The sequence below is a fragment of the Vitis riparia genome, chromosome 12, assembly GCF_004353265.1.
Source record: "Vitis riparia cultivar Riparia Gloire de Montpellier isolate 1030 chromosome 12, EGFV_Vit.rip_1.0, whole genome shotgun sequence".
In the NCBI taxonomy this organism is placed as follows: Eukaryota; Viridiplantae; Streptophyta; class Magnoliopsida; order Vitales; family Vitaceae; genus Vitis; species Vitis riparia.
This window is the reverse complement of record NC_048442.1, coordinates 3,334,366-3,356,810: the sequence shown is the minus strand read 5'-3', so window position 1 is coordinate 3,356,810 and position 22,445 is coordinate 3,334,366. Positions and strand designations below refer to the sequence as shown.

The 22,445-nt window shown below is 38.8% G+C and overlaps 1 protein-coding gene across 2 annotated transcripts; it reads left to right on the top strand.

The window, feature by feature from the left end:
- The first annotated feature begins 5,312 nt into the window (after positions 1–5,312).
- LOC117927059 (transcription factor bHLH83-like) lies at positions 5,313–8,449 on the top strand. Of its 2 annotated transcripts, XM_034846434.1 has the most exons (6): positions 5,313–6,214; positions 6,430–6,522; positions 6,679–6,780; positions 6,960–7,025; positions 8,055–8,120; positions 8,327–8,449. In XM_034846434.1, exons 1-6 carry the CDS (start codon positions 5,474–5,476, stop codon positions 8,426–8,428), a joined length of 1,170 nt encoding a protein of 389 aa, XP_034702325.1. In that variant the 5' UTR covers positions 5,313–5,473; the 3' UTR covers positions 8,429–8,449. The 2 variants fall into 2 exon arrangements, with proteins under 2 accessions (XP_034702325.1, XP_034702326.1); XM_034846435.1 differs by lacking the exons at positions 8,055–8,120; positions 8,327–8,449 and adding an exon at positions 7,905–7,995 and having other exon boundaries at positions 5,315–6,214.
- The last annotated feature ends 13,996 nt before the right edge of the window (positions 8,450–22,445 follow it).

Genomic DNA, 22,445 nt, shown 5'->3' with positions numbered 1-22,445 from the left:
ATAATATTGACATTTCTTACTGTTGGTTTGCCCATTTATTGTAACTATGTTTTCATACCGTTTCCTACTTACTATATTTTTTCATCAATTAACGTTTTTTATTTTTAATTAATGCTTCCTAATATATCCTAGATATGAGAAAGGTTAGTTAATTAGACTTATTTACGTAAAATGAAATATGTTATGATATTCTACTAATGGAAATTTTAAATAAATTCAGATTCATTAATTTATTTAACTCACCATGGTATATCGTACTTATTCGAACAATTTGTCATACAACCATAATTAATTTTAATGGTCCTATGGTACTATATGTTAGTTAATTACATTTTTAATCTAATAGGTTCGTCTATATCTTAGGTAATTCATTATACTAAATTTTTTCATTAATTAACGTAATTTATTTTTAATTAATGTTTCATAATATATTCTAGATATGAGAAATGTTAGTTAATTAGACTTAATAACGTAAAATGAGATATGTTATGATATTCTACTTATGGAAATTTTAAATAAATTCAGATTCATTAATTTATTTCACTCACCATGGTATATCGTACTTATTCGAACAATTTGTCATACAACCATAATTAATTTTAATGGTCCTATGGTACTATATATTAGTTAATTACATTTTTAATCTAATAGGTGCGACTATATCTTAGGTAATTCATTATACTAAATTTTTTCATTAATTAACGTAATTTATTTTTAATTAATGTTTCATAATATATTCTAGATATGAGAAATGTTAGTTAATTAGACTTAATTACGTAAAATGAGATATGTTATGATATTCTACTTATGGAAATTTTAAATAAATTCAGATTCATGAATTTATTTCACTCACCATGGTATATCGTACTTATTCGAACAATTTGTCATACAACCATAATTAATTTTAATTGGCCTATGGTACAATATGTTAGTTAATTACATTTTTAATCTAATAGGTGCGACTATATCTTAGTGAGTTCATTATACTATATTTTTTCATGAATTAATGTAATTTATTTTTAATTAATGCTTCATAATATATTCTAGATATGAGAAATGTTAGTTAATTAGACTTAATTACATAGAATGAGATATGTTATGATATTCTACTTATGGAAATTTTAAATAAATTCAGATTCATTAATTTATTTCACTCACCATGGTATATCGTACTTATTCGAACAATTTGTCATACAACCATAATTAATTTTAATGGCCCTATGGTACTATATGTTAGTTAATTACAATTTTAATCTAACAGGTGTGACTATATCTTAGTGAGTTCATTTTCCTATATTGTACATATCAGAAAGGTTGTCATATTTTATTTTCCTCAATATAAATTTTGTGAAATTAACTTCAATTAATTTATTTAAGGTACATCAAAATATTTATTCTTTTAATCCATTATAGGTTAAATGAGCTCATATGGAAACTATTATATTAAAAGTGTAGCAAATATAATGTAAGACATTAAGCTAATTAAATAGACATTATAAGTTCATAAACTGGATGTCTTTCCATATACTAAGAAGGTCGACCGACGTTCAAACCACTTGTAACCCTCAGCCCCTTTGTCTTCTAGTCCATTCTTCTTCATCCTCGCGCAAGATCTGAACCCGTCCGTCTTCCACTCCAGTGTTCTTCATCCTCACGCAATACCTGAAGGCTACTCGGAATCTTCATGGCTCCAAAACGAGCACCGGTCGAAGCATCCTCCACCGGTTGCAAAGGGAAGAAAACGGCGGTGTCAAGGATGCGCAGGACCATGAAAAACACCTCCGACCGACAACAAGGCAGCGCCAGCAACCACCACACCTCCGATGGAGCAAAACGCACCACCAACAAAGGAAAACGGCCGGCCGTCGAAGCAAGTCCGGAGGTTCGTAAGAAGGCCACCTTTGATCGATCTACGTTCGCAACCCCTGACCTAGCCCAACGATTTCATCTTCGTTTTGCGAATCGGACCGTAATCCCGGGTAGGAACATTGATTTTGCAAAGCTCAGTTATTTCCATTTTGATGTGCTTTTCGCGAAAATGGGTTGGCTTCCTATTGTCTCCGTCAAAGAGTTCGTTTTTCCCAAGGTTGTCAAATGTTTCTACTCCAATATGACATTCGAAGATGAAGGACCCATTACTACCACGATTAACGGTGTACAGATCGTTTTTGGTGTTGCTGAACTTTGTCAGATTTTAGACATTCCAAATGAAGGGGTTTGTTTGTATGAAGCCAAGAAGTGGCCAAGGGTGGAAGGTTTCAAACCTGCAGAAGCTCTACAGAGGCTATGTGGATACCCGAGATCTTGTAGACCAACTTCTCATTTGTTGACTGTGTTGAGTCGTATCCTACATCACATGATATTGTACATTTTCATCCCTAAAGGAGGGCACCGAGATGATGTATCTTTCTTGGAGGCTTTTTTGGTTGACAGCATTCTCACAGAAAGAAAGGTTAATATTGGTTACATAATTTTCCAACACATGAAAGCATGTTCAATCAGCGAAGATTCAGTTCTCCCCTATGGCATGTTTATCACAAAGATTGTCAAATACTTCAATGTCAATTTGCGCAATGAGACAGACGGGAAAAAACTCAAATCATTTGATACATATGATCGGGCTTCACTTCGGCGCATGCATTTTGTTCGGAAGAAAGATGGTTCATGGGCAAGGAAGTCTTCCGTTCCCCCCTCAGAGGTTGATGTGTCTTCAGACAATGGGTCCTCCGAGGATGAAGAATATGCAGATCAGGATGTACAGGGAAGAACTTCTGCAAAAGCAAATGTCACACAAATACCGTCAACAGGTGGTGTAAGAGCTAGGGCGTTAACAAATCATCCTTCAGTAATTGGACCGGACGACTCTGAGGCATCAGATAACGTCAATGCCCAGATTAGCTCCCTTCGTACCCGCTTGGAGGAGATTGTATTAGCCAATGACCGACGTTTGACATCTCTGGAGAATCGCATTGATGGTTTACACGAGCAAGTTAAAGAGGGTATGCAAGTTATACGAGGGCAGCATGATGAGATGATGGTCTTCTTGCGATCCCACTTCCCGCTTCATGGACCAGACCATATATGACCCCTTCTACATTTTGTACTAGTTTTATAGTTATTCAAGTTTCTTTCTGTTTTTGGACATTTGGCTAATATAAATGACCTTTTGTAATTATGACTTCTCGTATTACTTATGGATGTAGTGATCGACCATTCACATAAATGGCGTAAATGTATTCGCTCAATGCTGATGATGTATTTTCTTCTACATGTATATGTTATATCTAGCTTATTTTGTTTATAGCTCTTCATATATAGGTTATTTTCATCTCTTTAAACCTTCTTCTGTAGATTTAAAATTGTTGGTGGACATCACATAATTTAGGTTCCCATTTGGGTGCCATTAAATATTGAGTCTGTAATCCTTGGTTTCGGATGGCAAAAGGAAGGTTATGCCTATTTCCATCAAAAGCATAGAAGAATCATGCGTTAGGAAGGTTATATTGAGTATTGGTTCCTCGTAAAACGTATGTATTCTCCTCCCTTGCTCTAATCTACTATAATGTCTACGAATATGGTCAGGGTACTATATTTTTTTTCATAAAACTTGGGCAGTTTCAACTGGTTGAGGCAATGCATCAACCGGTATTAGTTTGTTTTGGTACCGGTAGGAAGTGGCCAATTTGGTTTTGCACAAAAAAAATTGCCAGTGTCAACCGGTCGAGAAACAGCCTCAACCGGTCGTAAATTGGTTCTCAACCGGTAGCCACTGGCCATTTTGGGAAGTGCATCAAAAATGACCAGTGTGTACCGGTCGAGGTCCAAGGTCAACCGGTTGAACAAAACCGGTCGACCGGTTTAGCCTTACTACATTGTATGCCACTTTGTGATGGCACTTTAGTTGCAGTGAAACAAAATCTTGATTTGGATTCTCAAGGGGATGAGGAATTTTTGCTACTGGTAGCAACTTGCCATTTTTGCGTTTCGAATTTTTTTTTTTTGTTTCAACCGGTCGAGATAATGCATCAACCGGTTGAATGTTGTTTTGCTACCGGTAGCCACTGGACATTTTGGGTGGTGCATCAAGAAATGACCAGTGTCTACCGGTCGAGTGCATAAGTCAACTGGTTGCAATTAACCGGTCGACCGGTTACTCATTGCTGTATTTGTGGTTTTCTACTCTGGAGAAAAAGTGAAGAACAAAATTCTTAAGATATGTGATGCTTTTGGAGCAAATCGCTACTCTTTTCCTGAAGACCTTGGAATTTAGCTGATTGATTATTAAGGTCGGATGAGTTTTTTGACATTTGAGGAGGTTTTCGCTGATTTTTTATTTGATTTTTTGTATGGTTGGATGTTGATTTGGCGATCATGTGGTTGAATTAGGGTTTTGGAAGGGTTTCTGAGGCCTGATTGGTGTAGATTGAGGTGGTCTGAACTGCATTAAACGAGGTTTTGTTCACTGTGGCTCAGAAATGACGAAAGGAAAAGGAGTGATCTTTTGTGGGAGAAATATTTCAATTGATAATTTCATTTCTACCATTTTCTCCTCTGATGTGTTTCATTGCTTTCTCTAAATTGTGTGTGAAATGCTTGAAAGGAAAATTTCTTTCTTTCTTCTTCTTCTTTTTAAAAAAATTTCTCTTCAAAATTTGAAAGTGATATTCTGTTTTGTGCTTTATTGAAGTTAGATAGCTATTGTAGTGCTACACTACCTCACTTTATCCCTTGTAATGTATTGGATCAATCCATAAATGGTTTTATTTTCTTGATTTTGCTTCCCTAGATGTCAATACTGATCATGTATAGCTCTTGGAACATGTATAGGTACTTGTTGTTTGTATGATATATTTTTTTTAAGGTGGCCACTTTTTTTTTTTTTTTTGTTGGTTTACATAAATTATATATATTGTGTATATGGGGCTTCCTGAACTTCTCTTGTTTGGCACCCTGCATTTGTTTCTACCTCCCACATTGTGCTTTGGTTCTAGCCAGAGAATCACAATGTTTTAGTCAACTTGTTCTGGTACTAAAACAGGTGACGGGTCTGGCAGGAATGGCTTATCTTCATATATGTGTGTGGACATGATCTGGATTCTTTTCAATTCCCGTACAGGAGAATCTCTCAATTTATTTTATTTTATGTTGGTTTCCTGTGCAACAAGTAATTTTTTGTTTGTTCTCTAGACATATTATTGTTACTATTTTTTACTTGCTTTTCTAGTTTAACTCTCCAGTATGGGATTAATGACTTGTTAACTGTCTCTTCCTTTCATAATCTTAGGTAGTGGCAGAGAGGATATGAGCGGCGGTGATTATCTTGCAACTGCAGTGCAGCATAGATATTTGGACATATACCTTTACAGTTGGTACTGGCTCTGATAAAAAAAGAAGAAGAAAGAAAAGCAATTCTGTGGAGCTTTTGCTTTTGCAAGATTCAGCTCAGGGATTTCACATTGCACAGCGTTTTATAATGGATGAGTATCTGGATCACTTGTTTTCATCCACATCATGGTCAGATGTGAATGTGAAGGAGGGATCATCTTGGATTTGTGGTGAGCCTACCCAAACAAATGGGATGCTTTCAGATTCAATTGGAATATATGAAGGTGACAAAAAAAACTCACCTGTTGGCATGACTAATTCAAACCTTATGATCGAGGGCTTGGTTACTCAAGATACTTCATCTATTGTTCTTGGTGGAGAGTCTGATCATGGTCTTGGCAAGGGCTTACTTTTGGAAGAAGCTCCACGGCAGCAAGACCTTCAAAACACTGAAGGCACTTCCTCCTTCAATGGAGCAGTGAATGGCAGCTCACAAGTTGGATATGTGGGCCTGCAACTAAATACTCCTACTTCAACCCCATGCTCACTGGATCTTGGCTCTCCCAAGCAGCTTTCGCTGATTGGTGGCATGTCTAGTTCATCTCGTCCTTTCACTGAGCTGGATCATGTTGGGTGCAATGGTAATGAACCATCTGATTTTCAGAGATCAGTTGGAAATTTTCAAGCATTGCCTCCAATTCCACAGTTGTGGTCTCAACCATCTTACGGGGGTGGTTCCTCCTTGTCTCCTGTTATGGGAGAATACAAGATGCAGGGCTTTGGTCTGCAAGGAGAATATGTGGATAATGAAATGGATATCATGAGGAACAGATACGTTGGGGATGAAATTCTGCAACTTGATAACATTTCTTCAGCAATCCCCATAAAGGTATCAATCTTTCAAGTTTCATGGATGATTTGACTAACCAGGAAAGATCAAATTAAGGGAACCAAATACACATGATGGTGACGTCACCTTGCCTTGTGGTATGCTGGTGGCTCAATTTATCTGATGCTCTGATTTAGTGGGGAAGCTAACTATGTTTATGTCGAATGTTCTAAGTTTGACAGCTGCATTTACATTTTTCTATTGGTACAATGTAGGGGAAAGAAGAGCAGCACACTCATCCTTTCTCTCCTCCTGCGGTTGGGCCCCACATGACAATGACAGCATCTGGATTACAGTCTTTGCCACAGGTGCTTCACATAATTTCTATTTCTCCATGTTTAGTGAAGGATTTGTTGTCAGTTTTTTTAGTATTGTTTGCTCATTAGTTCTTATCAGCTGTTAGAGTTGAGTGAAGGAAACCCATTAAACATTATACAAATCAACCTCACAATTTTCAATTACAGACTACGGTAGGTACTGCTTCTGGTGGCTGTAATGGAACTGGAAAGCCGCGTGTAAGGGCTCGTCGAGGCCAGACCACTGATCCTCACTGTATTGCTGAAAGGGTTAGTTGTAAATTTTGTATGATCATCTGAAACAAGTTCTTCATGTTGTTTGTTATTCACTCTCATATCTAAGACACATCATTAGACTATGAAGTTGACATGTAAAAAATGGCTTTGATAAAGACTTTCCTGGGTTATAATCTCTTTTGTTGTCCCTTTGAAAAATATCTATGATGCAGCTTCGGAGAGAGAAAATTGCTGAAAGGATGAAGAACCTGCAAGAACTTGTTCCCAATTCCAATAAGGTACCTACTTATTTTGTTTGTTTTATTCCTCATGGAGTGCTATATTCATGTATTGCTTTCTTTTCTTTTTTCTTTTTAGTTTACATTTAGTAATATCCAGGTGCTTCTGTAAAAGCTAATGTTTTTGTGCAATCCAGATGTGTATGGTGTATGGCATTTATTTCTAAGTGTGGTTAGATTAACCTTGGTGATGGAAACCTGAGAGCTGTAGACAAAAATTCTTCAATTCCAGAAGAATTAAATGAGCTCTTTGATTTCAACAAATCAAACTACGAGTTCCCTATTATTTTTTGCAAATTGATTCAGCTGATAATGGTCCAAAAAATGAAAAATGACTAAAGCCTTAGTTTTAAGCTTTGCTTGGGATAACCTTTTTACTTTTGGCTTTAACCAGGACCTGAAGCTCTAGAAATTGATTCAATCTCAGTATTCTAAAAATTTCATTAAATGAAATGATTTCCTGCATGAGCTGAAAAGGAATTTTGGAGCTTCAGGAGAGCTTTTGGCTTTTGAAAAGCCAATCCAAATCGGACCTTTCTCTGTTCAAATAGCTGTCTGAATTCTGTTATGCATGATCCAATGATTTTATCAAATTACAAGCACTTGTCCAGTCATATCTTACTCTGTTCTCTACTAGATTCTTGGTAAGCACTACAGGAGAGTTGGGTTCAGCGTCTGTCATGCTATTTCATTCCCTTCATTGCATCTAAATATATGAATTTTGAATCTCTAGATACCTATAATTCAATAGAATATGTGAACGATCCATATACAGCGTCTTTTCTTTTATTAATGGTTCTTTCCTGATAAACCCTTGTAAAGAGAGAATGGCTTATTTTACAAGATCAGATAATTATTTCTCAACTCTGCAATCTGTAGTTGGCAATGAAAAACTAATCTTCAGGCCAGGACATAAGCTGTATTCATCAATCTCAAGTTAGGAACATGTGTTCGAGGAGCTTAATTGTATGGAAGACCCTTCACAGCAGGACTCTAAAAAGAGTACTGATTCCTTTTTGCTTTCTGCAGACGGACAAAGCATCTATGCTCGACGAAATCATTGAGTACGTCAAATTTCTTCAGCTCCAGGTCAAGGTATAAAGTGGATAAAAACTTTCTCCAATCCATGTTCGAGATGTTGAACTTAGTCTTCAAATTTACATTTGTAGAGTTAAATGCAGGGGCCAGAAAATATGGGTCCTTGTCTTGATCAAATTGTAATGAACTATAGGAATGAGATTTTGGGCATTGCTTTCTTACAGTTGGAAATTTTGCACTGCTTCTGAAATGATGATTTACAGGTACTAAGCATGAGTAAGCTGGGGGCAGCAGAGGCAGTTGTTCCTCTCATCACAGATGGCCAAGCTGAGGTGCTATACCCTTCTCTTTCTGTGAGCACATAAAAACTTTTTCCTTCTTTTAGTGAACAGAAAAGAAATGAGCTTGGTTTTCACATATTTTGGTGAAAACCAGGAAAACTTTCCTCTTCTTCTGATGTGGATCTTGGCCACCTAAAACTCTGCTAAGAGGAGTCACTCAATGGGGTTGAAAAGACCTTAGGCGACTTGATTCCATGAATGTTCCATGTGGGATCTCGTCAAGGACAAACAGGGTTAAGTGGTTGGGAATATTAATTATTGTAGCGAAATTTAGTTAAAACTTCACATAAATGGACCAAGTAAACTTGCATAAAAATAATTTTTGTTATCTACTACCCATCATTGTTTAGATAGATGATATCTGTATGCGAATATCCATTGGTTATCATTTTATAGTATTTTTTTTCTCATTATTAAAACATCATCACATTGACCCTTGGATCTGTACTACATGCTTCTTTCTGTCCTCCCCTTTACCACATGCTTCACAATCGCTGTTTAACCAAATCAAAGAGTGTTGAAATTGCTAGAAATACAACCATCTTTCTGGGTTTTGGGAACCCAAGTGGAACTAGATGTCAAACATACTGAGATAATACCATGCCTAAAACTGGACCTTGAAGGCTAAAAATACTTTTACATAACCTTTGTCAGAAGCACCCAGTTAAATTGAGTGAAAATGCTACAAAGACTTCTACAATTAATTTTACTCATCATTTCCTCTTTAGTACATAGATTGGGGGAAAATTGGGGGCTGTTTTCCCCCTTTTGTTAAGACCTATGATAAAAGAACAACAATGGTAGTCCAGTACAATAATGCAATCCTAACCCTGCCTCTCTTTTATGCATAAAAAAAGAAGCAAAAAAAGGGGAAAAAAACTGGCTCGTAGGACGGTCAAGACTTGCTAATATCCGTTTGCAGTTTTCTGGGACTTCTTATGCAAATTTGTTATGCTGCAGTGGGGACAAATGTATTCCAGCCCATCTGTTTTTGCATAGTCCTGTTGTTCAGCATGTAACTGTCAACCCAAAAGCTAAAAAAACAATACGGGGAACTTAAAAGTTCTCTTTCCAATTTAACAATAAATTCCAAATATTTAAGGAATACCAGTAGTGTGTTTGGAACGAAGGAGCTTTGGTGCCAAGAGTCTAAAGCCCTGTTTGTTAAAGCTTTTCAAACGCTAGAATCCTTTAAATGCAGCTTTTAAGATTTGTTTGGATAAAACTCTTAACCATGAGCCTAACATGATTTGTCCAGGTTTTGAAGAAGCGTGAACACGTGATGAAGAAAGAATATTTTTATTTAATTAAAGTTATTGAAAAAGCCGCGAAAATAGAGCAATGTAAAACACGAAGAATCAATTGATAAAAATATCATATCATATATATATGGAAATCTCACATGTACAATAACATAGATATGACATTGATAATAATGATATGCATGAGAGACTCCTAGATCCTATACATCCTAGATCCTAGATCGTATAAATATCTCCCCCTTTAGCAACATCAAAAACAAACGAAGGGGGATCCGAAACACACTCAAGGCTGAGGAGGCGGTGGTGGAAACACAGAACGTAGGTAAGCCATCATCTCCTCGTGCTGACTCTCCTGGCGGCTCTCAAGCCGCTCAATCCTCTCTACGAGATGCTCAAACTGAGAGGTGAAGGCGGCCTCAGACTGATCGATGTGATCCTCTATGGAAGAAAAGCGGGTATCATGCACTACGGCTAACTCCTCCATACGCGTCCCGAGAGAGCTGATCTGTGCTGACAAGTCCATCCAGGGTGGATAATCAGGAGCATGAGGAGCCTGAGATGGTAGCTCGGTAAATGATGGCTGCGATGAAGGGCCTGCTGTGAAGGACGGCTCAGTCATCATAGGCTCGGATAAGGTGGCCTCAAAATGAATCCCCTCTGACTGATGTGGAGGCGGAATGTCAACATCGGGCCCTCTCTGCTCAAAGTCCCTCTGAGGGTCCAACCCATCCTCCATCTCTCTGATCTCGGCCTCCTCCTCTACTCCTGGGTGTATCTGATCATGTCCGCGAGCCTGTCGCTTGGCTTTCCTAACCCATGAGCCATCGGGTGCCTTCTCGAACTTCATGCGCCCCAGAGACTGCGCATCATACGTGTCATAAGTGGTGGGGGCCTCAAAATCTGTCTCTCTACTCAAGTCGATCCCGGCATCCTTGAAAGCACGGGTAAGGAATCGGCCGTATGGGAGTACACGTGTCGAGCTCTCAACACAGGAGATCATGTGCATCATCATAAGGTAGCCAACATGAATCCGTCTCCCGGTGAGGATCGAGTCAACAATGAAAGCCTCGAGATAGGAGACCTCGTCTCGATGACCTCCACGTGGCAAAAGAATCGAACAAATCATATGGTGAAGGACTTGGCTAGTCACTGTCAAGCTGTGTGCCGAAGGTTTTCCCATCCCCTGAGGATCGGCAAGTCCGCACAACCTCTGAACAGCCTCTCTAGGCTCAAATCCCGGCACAGTGGGCCACACCTTGGCCTCATAAACACGGAGTCCAACCGAAGGGATGTCGAGAATGCGGCAAATGCTCTCGGGACTCAAACGGATCTCAACGCCTCTCACAGTGGATAATACGGGTCCTCCAACCTCGTAGGTCGCCCGAGAATAGAAAGCCCGTACTAGAGTCGGGAAGACAGGCTCAGAGATCGTCACTACGGGCAGCCACTCCATCCGTCCAAACAACCCCTCAAAGCCAAAGTGCTGAAGTTGGAGAAATTGACACTTCTCCCTGGGATGACTTTCCTCTGAGCAAATTTTTGCTTGTAGCGCTGATAGTCCTCATTCGAACTGAAGAGTGCCGTGTCAAACCTCGCCTTTCGGCGAGCCTCCGTCTGCTCGGGCTGAGATGGCTCAACAGGACGCTTGCTCTGAGCCCTGGAAGTCCTCGTCTCTCTCCGCGGTGCCATCAATGAAGTGAAAGAGGTGAAGAAGGAGTCCAAACAAAGAATGAAATCAAAGAGGAAGATGCAACCACAAACCCAAAATCCTTGACGCTTGGAGATGCACCTCAACAGCCCGTACACGCGCGGTGAAGAGAGGAGACGCCCTGAAGAGGTGAAACCCTGGGTTTCAAACCAAAACCCTAGCCCAAATCCGTCCCAAAATGAAGTCCCCAGAATGCAAACCGTCCCAAAACTGGCCAAAACCTCTTCGTGAAGCAAGGATATGAAGGGGCGGGAAGCTCTGGAGGCGAAAATGGGAGAAATGGAGTGCGCGGGGGCCGTTTTAAATTCTCTGGCCCGACTAACCGGTCGACCGGTTACACATACGGTCGACCGGTTACACACATGGTCGACCAGTTACACACCCGGTCGACCGTCTGGTCAGCGTCATTTTCTTTGTAAAAAAGGGGAAAAACCGTCTGGTGAGCGGCATGGTGATGGTTGCACCACCATCTTTTGAGATGAAGCCATGATTCTGATAACAAGATAAGAGCTCCCATTAAGGCCATCAAAGTAGACTTTCTGGGAGTCGCCATCACAGCGGAGTGAATAGTCTGGGTTGCCACAGTTGGGGTTTGTGCTTAGAGGATATGGGGCCTGTATGGAGCCACGGTTTGGACAGTCCTTTTGGAAAGAAGAGTGGTGACAGAAGAAAAGAAGAAAGAGAAGAGAGCTACAAAGGAGAGGTCGTTTCATGCTGGGAATAGTTGCCATCATTTTGCAAGAGCCAAGGGCAGAGCTGAAGGGGTTATGGTATAAGGAAGAAGGAAAGTGGGTGAAATAACCAGTTGAGGATGAACCAAAAAACCAAAATCCTTAGGGCATATTTGGATGTGCAATAAAATTGAATTGCTTAACTATGTTTCATATATAACTTTTTGAATAAATTCATAATTGAGATCAATAGCAAACTGTGATATATGACAATGGACCCCCTTTTTAAAATGTCCATCTTCTTCATTATGGATGTACTTTTAAAATATGTGCAAAACATAATGTTTTTCCATAATGGTCACATTCAATTTCTAGCTATCATCCAACATGCTCTTAACATCCAGAAAGCAAACTTAAGAAATTGAAACAAGTCACCTCAATTGTTGCATTTGGAGGGATTTCCTGGACTCCTTTACTTCCATATGCTAGCTCAGGAGGAACAATTAGTAATCGCTGCAGCCAAAAAAACATCCAATTAAGCAGCAGGTGAACTATTGACTTGGATTCTTACTACATAGTGCAGTATTGAACAGTCAATATTGTGGAGAGGACAAGAAGCTTCCACCAGATTCACCATATAGACAGATAATAACAAATCTCAAGACAACATAAATAAACCATTCTGTGGAAAGTGCAGGCATCAGATACATATGTCACTTACACAATTACATATGGTCAAAGAACAATTATATCTGTGAAACTATAAGAGTTCTCTTTGTTATTGATCTGTTCTGGAGTGGTAATACATTGATATTGAAGAAAAAAGGAATAATGTGGATCATGTCTGAAAAATCTGAACTATAAGTCATGGTAAAGATCATAATTTTCAAGATACCACTGGGGAAATTCATTACCTGGCCTCCTACTTTCATGCCTTCAACACCTAGGTCTAATCCTTTGAGAACAGATCCCCTCTCAGATTGACCTACATCAAATCCATACCGCTGCAGCAATAAAAAGAAAAAACATGTTAGGAGCCAAAAGATCGCCTGGGGTGCAAGGACATCTTGTGTGATGATGTTCAAACTTGGCCTACGACAATGCTAAAACCTAATGGGAAATGGTAAGGAACATTGGACTATCTTCCTTATACCCTATTGTTGGTACAGAAGGAGTAAAACTTATGGTTTTAAAAGGAAGAACCAGTGGGCCTAAGAAACTACTGTGAGGATGACAACTATTTTGGGGCTTTGTTCATCAGTCTCAGGCGCTGCTAGGATGGGTTTTTTTTTAAGCAATTAGTTGTTCTAAATGAATCTTGGAGTTAGTTGGTTCACTCTATTGTGATGTCTATAGATGTCCATTTACAGCTGTTTCTTCTGTATATATATGGAGAATTAACTCTCTAACTACAATTAAGTACACTGACCATTGTGAAAAATTTTGCTACTCAAATCTTAGCGTTCAACCTCCAACACCAAGTCCTTGTCTACTTGTCATACAGGTGATGCCCTTCCACTTAGCAACATAGTGGACCTACAAGATGAGTTTAACACAACTAAATCCATTATATATGGATTTTTCTTGGTAATGGATGACAAGAAGAGCAGAATATTTCTGTAATTTTTTAAGAAAACCAAGCAGCAATACAATTTGAAATAAAATCTGAAATTCTATGAAACATAAAGCAAATGCATAAAATATAAACTAGTCTAGTGCAAAAGAACACTTGTATTGATTTCTAGACACAACTGCAACTGCCTATGCTTAACCATTCCTAATGACATGTTGAATCAAAATAACTGATTTTCTTGAGGTTCTTGTTAGGCGTGCCCATCAGCTATTTCAAATTTAAAATAAGAGCCCAAAACAAAGTTTAGGAAATAAATTAGAAGTTAGTGATTTTCAAAACAGACATTTACAAATTATTATAAGTATAAAAGTAGAACAACATATGTTCTAACCAGGAAGATGTAAGTCTAAAGCATTTTGGATGAGATCATAGCAAACATTTAAGGGTGACATGCCCAAATGCATTGCAACAAACACATATTTTTTTTATGTCTGATATTATTATTGTAACATCTACAAAATTTAATAAAAACAAGTTATTACAAACTGGTGTAAGAGAACCGGTCGACCGGTTATATTCAACCGGTTGCCTACTTATCTCAACCGGTAGCCACTGCCTCTTCTAGTTGCTGCATTGTCAAAGGGGCAGTGGCAACCGGTTGAGATAAGTAGGAAACCGGTTGACTATAACCGGTCGACCGGTTCTCTTACACCAGTTTGTAATAACTAATTTGTTTGGATTCCTCCATAGATTCGTGTATTGATGGCCCATTTCATATTAGCTTGACGAAGGGAAGACATTGATTGGTGCATTACCATATGAAGCAGTTTATGTTGCATTATGACCTATCAACCTTTGCATGTCTTTCATGCTTCTAAAGGAAGCATCTGTATCAAATTCCATTTCTGCCCTAGATTCACCTTAATTACTCATCAAGTTACCATTAGTAAGTGATGCCCTCAGTACACATGGATATGGTTTTTTTCCCTTCATCACTACATGCTTTTATTTTCATTTACAATTTTAATGATTTGCTGGAATGAGCTAATAATATATGGACAATTTAAGTTATTTTGTCGACTTGTAGAACTTGATTGCCAATATGATTTATCTGAATTCAACTGAAGAACTGTATCACCCTCCCCACCCTGTGGCATGACTGCATGTCCTGGTACAAACAAATTAGATGTGATGCCAACAAGTTTTGGAGTTGGATACAACATGATGCACCTAAAACCTCCTTCATGAAGAGCCATGCAGCTGATGAGTTCCTCAGTTTTAAAATATCTAATTTGATGTTTTGTACTCACCCTAATGTCTCTCTCTCTCTCTCTCTTGCAAAGGGATGCACTTAGTTTAACATGGAGCATTATTTTCTATTCCTTTTCTAATTTTTTTCCCTCTTTTTGTAAGAAATATCTCTCTCTCTCTCTCTCTCTCTCTATTCGTTTAACATGGAGTTTAACATGGACCAAAACTCTTGATGGGGGTTTGCTAGCAGCTTCAGCAATAGAATGAAAGAAAGGAGTGAAAAGGTCAATTCATGCTTATTCTTCATAAGTATCAAAATTTTTCAGATGTATTGGTGGGTGAAAAGTGGAAGAGATTTCTTTCGCTTTTTAGCAAAAACAATGAAGAGAGTTCTTCTATTCATCTCTTGGGCATCCAATTCTTTTTGTTCCTCCCCCTACATAAAATATCCTACTTCTATTTGGTGTTGCTAGTTTATTCAAACAAAGAAAAAGGTACCCACCTACAAACGATGTGAACCTCCTAGTGATTTGTCCTCTTAATCTCCTTGTGATGTTCCTCTATGTCCATTTGAAATTCTTCTCATGGTGGATGATTCTAATCTACTCATTGCCCTTGAAAAAGGAAATTGCTCATGAAAGAACCACCTTATTTCTAATTTTACTTCACACTTCTTAGAATCCCACCATATTGTGTGCTTGTGCTTCTTTTATCTCAACAGTTCATGCAACTTACATGTATCTAAAGCTTGATCTTACCCGAAGCTGAAGAAAGCTGTGTAGGAGGAGATGAGATCTTATGAAAAAATGCACCACATGGAGGCTAGTTGTCATTGCTTAGAAGAAATGAGAGAGCTGGGTGTTCACTATGAACAAATCACTAAATCAGATTACATTATACAGAAATATCTGGGAAGTCTTGGGCCCCAAGGAATTAACTATTTAAAGGCATTTAATCATGCATTAATAAAAAATCATGACTGTAAACAGCATTATCTGACAGCTAATTCACAGCATTTTGACGTGAAGAATGTGATTCTACATTATTGGTTGGAAGCAATACATACAAGCATAACCAAGCTAAAAATCATGGATTTCAACCACCAAAATCCACTGAAAATGCACATATGTTAATTAAAATGACAGAGAACGTTAAATAGATTAACTTAACCAACCAAAGAGCAGTAGGATAAAAAGATTTTCTCAAATGAAGCTATGAATGAAAAATGATAGTTCAGTGACATGACTAACCAATGAGTAAAGAAAGATGAACCAGACAATGATGGTCCTATCCAATTTTGTAGCCAGAATCTGCAAGTTCACAACAATAATGTTAGTTGATATAATATAATGTTTAGAACCACAACAGAAACAAACAGTTTGACTACCCAACTGAGAATCTGATTCTTAGACAATTACCATAAACTTGAACACTCAACTTGGGAGTTACAGTAAAATCAGCTAGGTTGATGCACTGAGAGGGAGATATTCCAATAAGAAAAGAAGTGTTATGTTTAAATTGACAATTGTACCATTTAGATTAATGTCATCCACTGAAAAAATGGCCCTTAAGTTGTATATACAATGAGATGGAAGATAGGACTATCCAGACTTATATGGAAATGGTCAGGAATGCTTTAGAACACAACAATGTGGAAGCATGAACTCGACAGAAGTGTAAAAGAGAATGTTCTGGAGCATCAAAGCATCATTTACAAAGAATGAGAGTTTATGAAAACTCTACATCCTCAAGGGTAGAAACCTGTAAAGGTTCTAGATGCTCCTAAATGGGTGAGGGACCTTTTGGCCAAAGCACCTCCCCAACTCAAAGCTTTCAAGCATTAGAAAAATTTTATTGTTCAATACACTTGTGTTCTTCCAAACTCAAGGTTGCTCTTTTCATTTCATTCACTAGGTTCCATTTCTAGACCACGTTGAGGGTATTTTGTGTATTTTAGACAAGGAAATGCACAAACAACGAAGCGTTGACCACGTTGACCGAAATCTGGAGGTCGACCGGTTCATAAACCGGTCGACCGGTTTGTCGGGACTGAGAATTTGAAGAGACTCCCGCGCCTCAGTTTCTCACCCATTACTTCTGGTTCTTTAACCGTTGTGACGTTCCAGGTGCCCTGAACGGATTTTTGACTCCATTACAGCCTTCTGAGAGGTAAGGATAGGATTTTGGAGCCAAGGGTTTTGGATTTTGGGACCCAGTGCTTCTCATTCGGGCCATTTCCTCCTCAGTTCGCGCGTGAGAACCTACGTCAGTGTCTTCCTGCACTTGAGGGCTTTCAGGTGTGTGTGCATCCCTCCCTTCAGGCTCGTGTCCTTCATCTAAGCCTTTCGGATGGTGCCTAGGAGAGAGTCAGCCGCTTCCAGGGCTCAGGGCAAGCGCCCTGCTGAGCCATCTCAGTCAGATCAGTCCGAGGCTCGCCGAAAGGCGAGGTACGACACCGCTCTTTTCGGGTCTGTCGAAGACTACCAAAGATATAAACAAAAATTTGCCTAGAGGAAAGTTGTTCCAGGGAGAAGCATCAATTTCTCCCAACTTAAGTACTTTCGATTTGAGGAGTTATTTGGACAGATGAGATGGCTGCCAGTGGTGACTATTTCGGAGCCTATATTCCCCACTCTGATTCGCGCTTTCTACTCACATGTGACCTACGGGGTTGGAGGACTGATCACTTCCACTGTCAGAGGAGTTGAGATCACCTTGAGTCCGGAGAGCATTTGCCGGATTTTCGATATACCATCAGTTGGACTCAGGGTGTATGAGTCCAAGGTGTGGCCCACGGTGCCGGGATTTGAGCCCAGAGAGGCTATTCAGAGGCTGTGTGGACTTCCCGATGGCCAGGAGATGGGCAAACCCTCTGCACATAGCCTGACAGTGATCAGCCGTATCCTGCATCACATGGTCTGCTCCATTCTGTTGCCACGCGGCGGACATCGAGACGAGGTATCCTACCTCGAGGCTTTCATAGTGGATTCCATTTTGATAGGGAGACGGATTCATGTCGGGTACCTGATGATGATGCATATGATATCTTGCTATGAGAGCAAGACCCGCGTGCTGCCCTATGGTCGCTTCCTGACGAGAGTATTCAAGGATGCCGGGGTTGATTTGAGCCGTGAGACAGATTTAGAGGCCCCAACCACGTATGACACATATGACGAGCAGTCTCTGGGGCGGATGAAGTTTGAGAAGGCCCCTGATGGCCCTTGGATCAGGAGAGCTGAGTGACCACCGGCACAGGACCAGGGGCAGGGACAGATGCATCCTGGAGATGAGGAGGAGGCCGAGATTCGAGAGATGGAGGCTGGGCTAGACCCTCAGAGGGACTTTGACCAGAGCATGCCTGAGTGTGACATTCCTCCTCCTGAGCCGATGATACCTGAGCCGGCATACACAGCTGGACCATTTGAGTCATTCTTCACTGAGCCTTCTCACGCAGAGAGACCATTTCAGGCACCTCACGCACCTGATCATGCGACTTGGATGGATTTATCCGCTCAGATCAGTTCTATCGGGACTCGTATGGAGGAGCTTGCAGTCGTCAATGATAGTCGTTTCCACTCTATGGAGGATCGCATAGAGGAGTATCAGACCGCCTTCACATCGCAGTTTGAGCATCTCGATCAGAGACTTGGGCGTCTTGAGGAGCGTATGGATTAGCAGCATGAGGAGATGATGGCCTACCTTCGCTCAGTGTTTCCTCCACCTCCACCTTGATATATTTGAGACCTTGGTTTATGCGCATGCAGGGTTGTTGTCCTAGCATTACTTGTAATTAACAGGAATCTGCAACATTGTGTTTTTAATCAGAAGTTTTGCCATTGTTTCATTCAACCAATTCTGAGGGAGACAATCAATGTGAAAAGATCTAGATGTTATTTATGTGTGTGCTTATTGTGCTGGCATTATTTGTGATTGACTTCTAAATGGCATCTTTGCTTTTAGAATCAGAAGTTTCTTCTTAATTTTAATTTAAAAATTTTCAAGGGAGAGACTCAATCTGAAATAGGGATATTCGGATTTATAAAAAGAATCTCCTTATTGGGATATTAACCTCTATAAAAAGAATCTCCGTATTGTTTTTTTGGATGTTACTGACCAGTTGAGGATTTCTATTGATTTTTCATATTGTTAAATATTCTTGTACAATGATGTGTATCATCTGGTAGTGACAAATCAGACTTTGCTTTTTTACTTGTACGTTGGATTAAAATATGGGATTGGACGTGTGTTATATTTTAAAACTTGTTTTGTTATTGATCTGTTACAGTATAAATTTTCTGTACTATACACAAAGCAAAAGTGAAAAGGAAAACACAACAGATATGCACAAACGAGGAGCAGTATAGATAAAATTAGAAATTGTAATTCTTGCAGGATACCTTATGGTAGAATATTAGGATCCCAGTGGGAAGACAAAAATTTACATGGAGCATTAATGTCCCCCTGAGATGACAACAGAATTTATTTCTTTTTTCATAGGAACTTCCCCATTACAAAAAGTTATCTTATTTCTTTCCCATGTGGCTTGCAAAGGTTATTTCTGCATTTCTCTTGAACATTGCCCAGAGAGATTTCATAGTAATAAGGTATGTTTTGATTAACTTCAGAGATTTCATGGTTTAGTGTCTCTCTCCTCCTCTTTGACTTACACTTTTGTGTTGTAGATGTTTGTGTTGCTGAACACATACTTCGAATTATTTGGTAAATCTATTTTGGTTGCACCTAATCTGTAAATCTATGGTCTTCTTTACAAAGAAGAAATATAATTGCAGTTGTAAAATAAATAATCCCACCAATTAACAAAAAGCATTGTAGCTATTGTCGATATGGACAATCTAATGTATGTGTTGGTAAAAGGTGGCCATGTTTCTCTCGCCAAACTGGCAGAATAATGGATTTTGCGTTCTTCTAAGATTTTACAGATTGCATTTTCCAGAGACGCTTATGTTACTGCATTGAAGGAAACTGAACAATTTCTTTGGGCTGGTTCTGAAATGGATGCGGTGAGTTTGAAGAGTTTGACAGTGTTCCAATTTTTAATTATTTTTATGTCTCATGGAGATGTAATTGATAACAAGTATGTCTGAAATAATTAGATTTATCCTGCACTGGAATATAGGTGAGGACCATGGCAAAGAATTTGATTGAAGCCCAGGATTGGGCTTAAGGCATAAATTATTGTCTTTGTAAAATTGAATCATGGTCATGTAATCAGAGCCACAATTTGGAGAAAGTAGATTTGGAAAATGTTAACAATTTTCTGAATTTGAATCCTCTGCCTTGCATTGAGCCTGGGCATCTTAAATTAAAGGTGAATTGAAGCAACTTTTTCTGCTCTGTGCAATCCTTCAATCTGCCAATTGAAATTCTTACAACTGTTGGTTCTTTTTTGAACAGGGTTATGCAGAAGAGGCAATGATTTTGGTTCAGGAAATTGATTCTGCCTTGCCAACGAGTTCAAAATCCTCTGTATATAAACTCCCCACTTTATTCCCTCAATTACCATACTTACAGTGTATTCTTCATATCGTGTGGAAAGAAATTCTAATCACATGATTATGTTTTGTCTATATCTATTAGTCTGATACACTTTATTCCATTATTGACTATTGTTCCTTCATATCGCTGAGTTGGAACAGCTATATTCCAGAGCGTGTGAGGTACCTATCTATGTGAAGGAAATGGAGAAGTTGATGGCAAGGATTTATGCATTGAAGGTATATAATTTTGTAATCCATTATCCAACCTCAGGGTTGACTTCGTACTGCACTTGAGTTTTTCGTTTGGCTGTCATTGTCAGTCATTTGAAACATTGTTAAATGTCAATTAATTTTGGAATAGGTGCAAAGTGGTCTTTGTTCTCTTGCTTACTGTTGTAGTAATTGGCCATTATAGTACCATTTCTGCATTATGTTAGATGGTTATCAATATTACTCTTGCTTACTGTTCTAGTGATTGGGCATTATAGTACCATTTATTATGAAGAGTTATATTAGGGTGCGAGGCATAAGCAAAAGGAAGTATATGAACCGGTCTTAAACAATGGAATATGAACCGGTCGACCGGTTATCTTCAACCGGTTGGCTACTCATGTCAACCGGTAGCCACTGCCCCTATTGGTTGCTGCATTGTCAAAGTGGCAGTGGCTACCGGTTGAGATAAGTAGCCAACCGGTTGTAGATAACCGGTCGACCGGTTCATATTCCATTGTTTAAATTGTAATTTGTTTGGATTTCTCCATACATTGCTGTAATGATAGGCCATTTGGTATTTTGCTACATGTAATTGCTCTTTATTTGAAGGGACATCATTGTGGTAAACGAACATCCATATAACCCAACCTTTAGTTGCGTGCAAGGGGTGATATATTTTATGAGAAGGTGCGTTAATAATAAAGGTCGTATTGAAGGCCTTAAGGTGGAATTTGTATCCTCCTAACACAGAAGTTCAAAAACAGTAGCACACAAGGTAGGGATAATCCAATGGGAATAATGTTAAAGACGATGGTCAATGCAATGACACTCGACTAACATGGTGCTCAACTCTATCATGTAGTATATGCATAGGGAAAAAAAATTTGTTTGGGGTAAGTGATTTGAATTTTATAATTGAAAATGTATGTATAGGGATGAGTATAGCTGAATGTTTACTCAGCCATATTTAAAATACATTTACACAAACTAAATATTATAAGCATTACAAACCTCTTAATCCAGCTTGAAGTCTTCGAATTGTGATCTTGTAATGCTCGAACAATCATCTATTGAGTAATCATGACATCCTCGTACATTCTGATGAATAAGAAGAGAAGGTCTATACAATTTTGGGAGGTGGTCAAATGATATCCGGAAAAATCGAAATCCAAAAATACTTAAAAATTCACAATGGTACGAAGAATGTGAGGAATCCTCACATTCTTCGTACCCTCCCAAATCTCCACTTGTTTGGAGTTTTTAAAATTTTTTGGCCATCATATGGCTTGGATGTTGTTTAAATAGGTTCGTTACACTTAGAAGGTGATCAAATGATATCCGGAAAAATCGAAATCCAAAAATACTAAATAATTCACAAGGGTACGAAGAATGTGAGGAATCCTCACATTCTTCGTACCCTCCCAAATCTCCTCTTGTTTGGAGTTTTTAAATTTTTTTGGAGCATCATATGGCTTGGATGTTGTTTAAATAGGTTCTTTACACTTAGAAGGTGGTCAAATGATTTCCGGAAAAATCGAAATGCAAAAATACTTAAAAATTCACAAGGGTACGAAGAATGTGAGGAATCCTCACATTCTTCGTACCCTCCCAAATCTCCACTTGTTTGGAGTTTTTAAAATTTTTTGGGCCATCATATGGCTTGGATGTTGTTTAAATAGGTTCGTTACACTTAGAAGGTGATCAAATGATATCCGGAAAAATCGAAATCCAAAAATACTAAATAATTCACAAGGGTACGAAGAATGTGAGGAATCCTCACATTCTTCGTACCCTCCCAAATCTCCACTTGTTTGGAGTTTTTAAAATTTTTTGGGGCATCATATGGCTTGGATGTTGTTTAAATA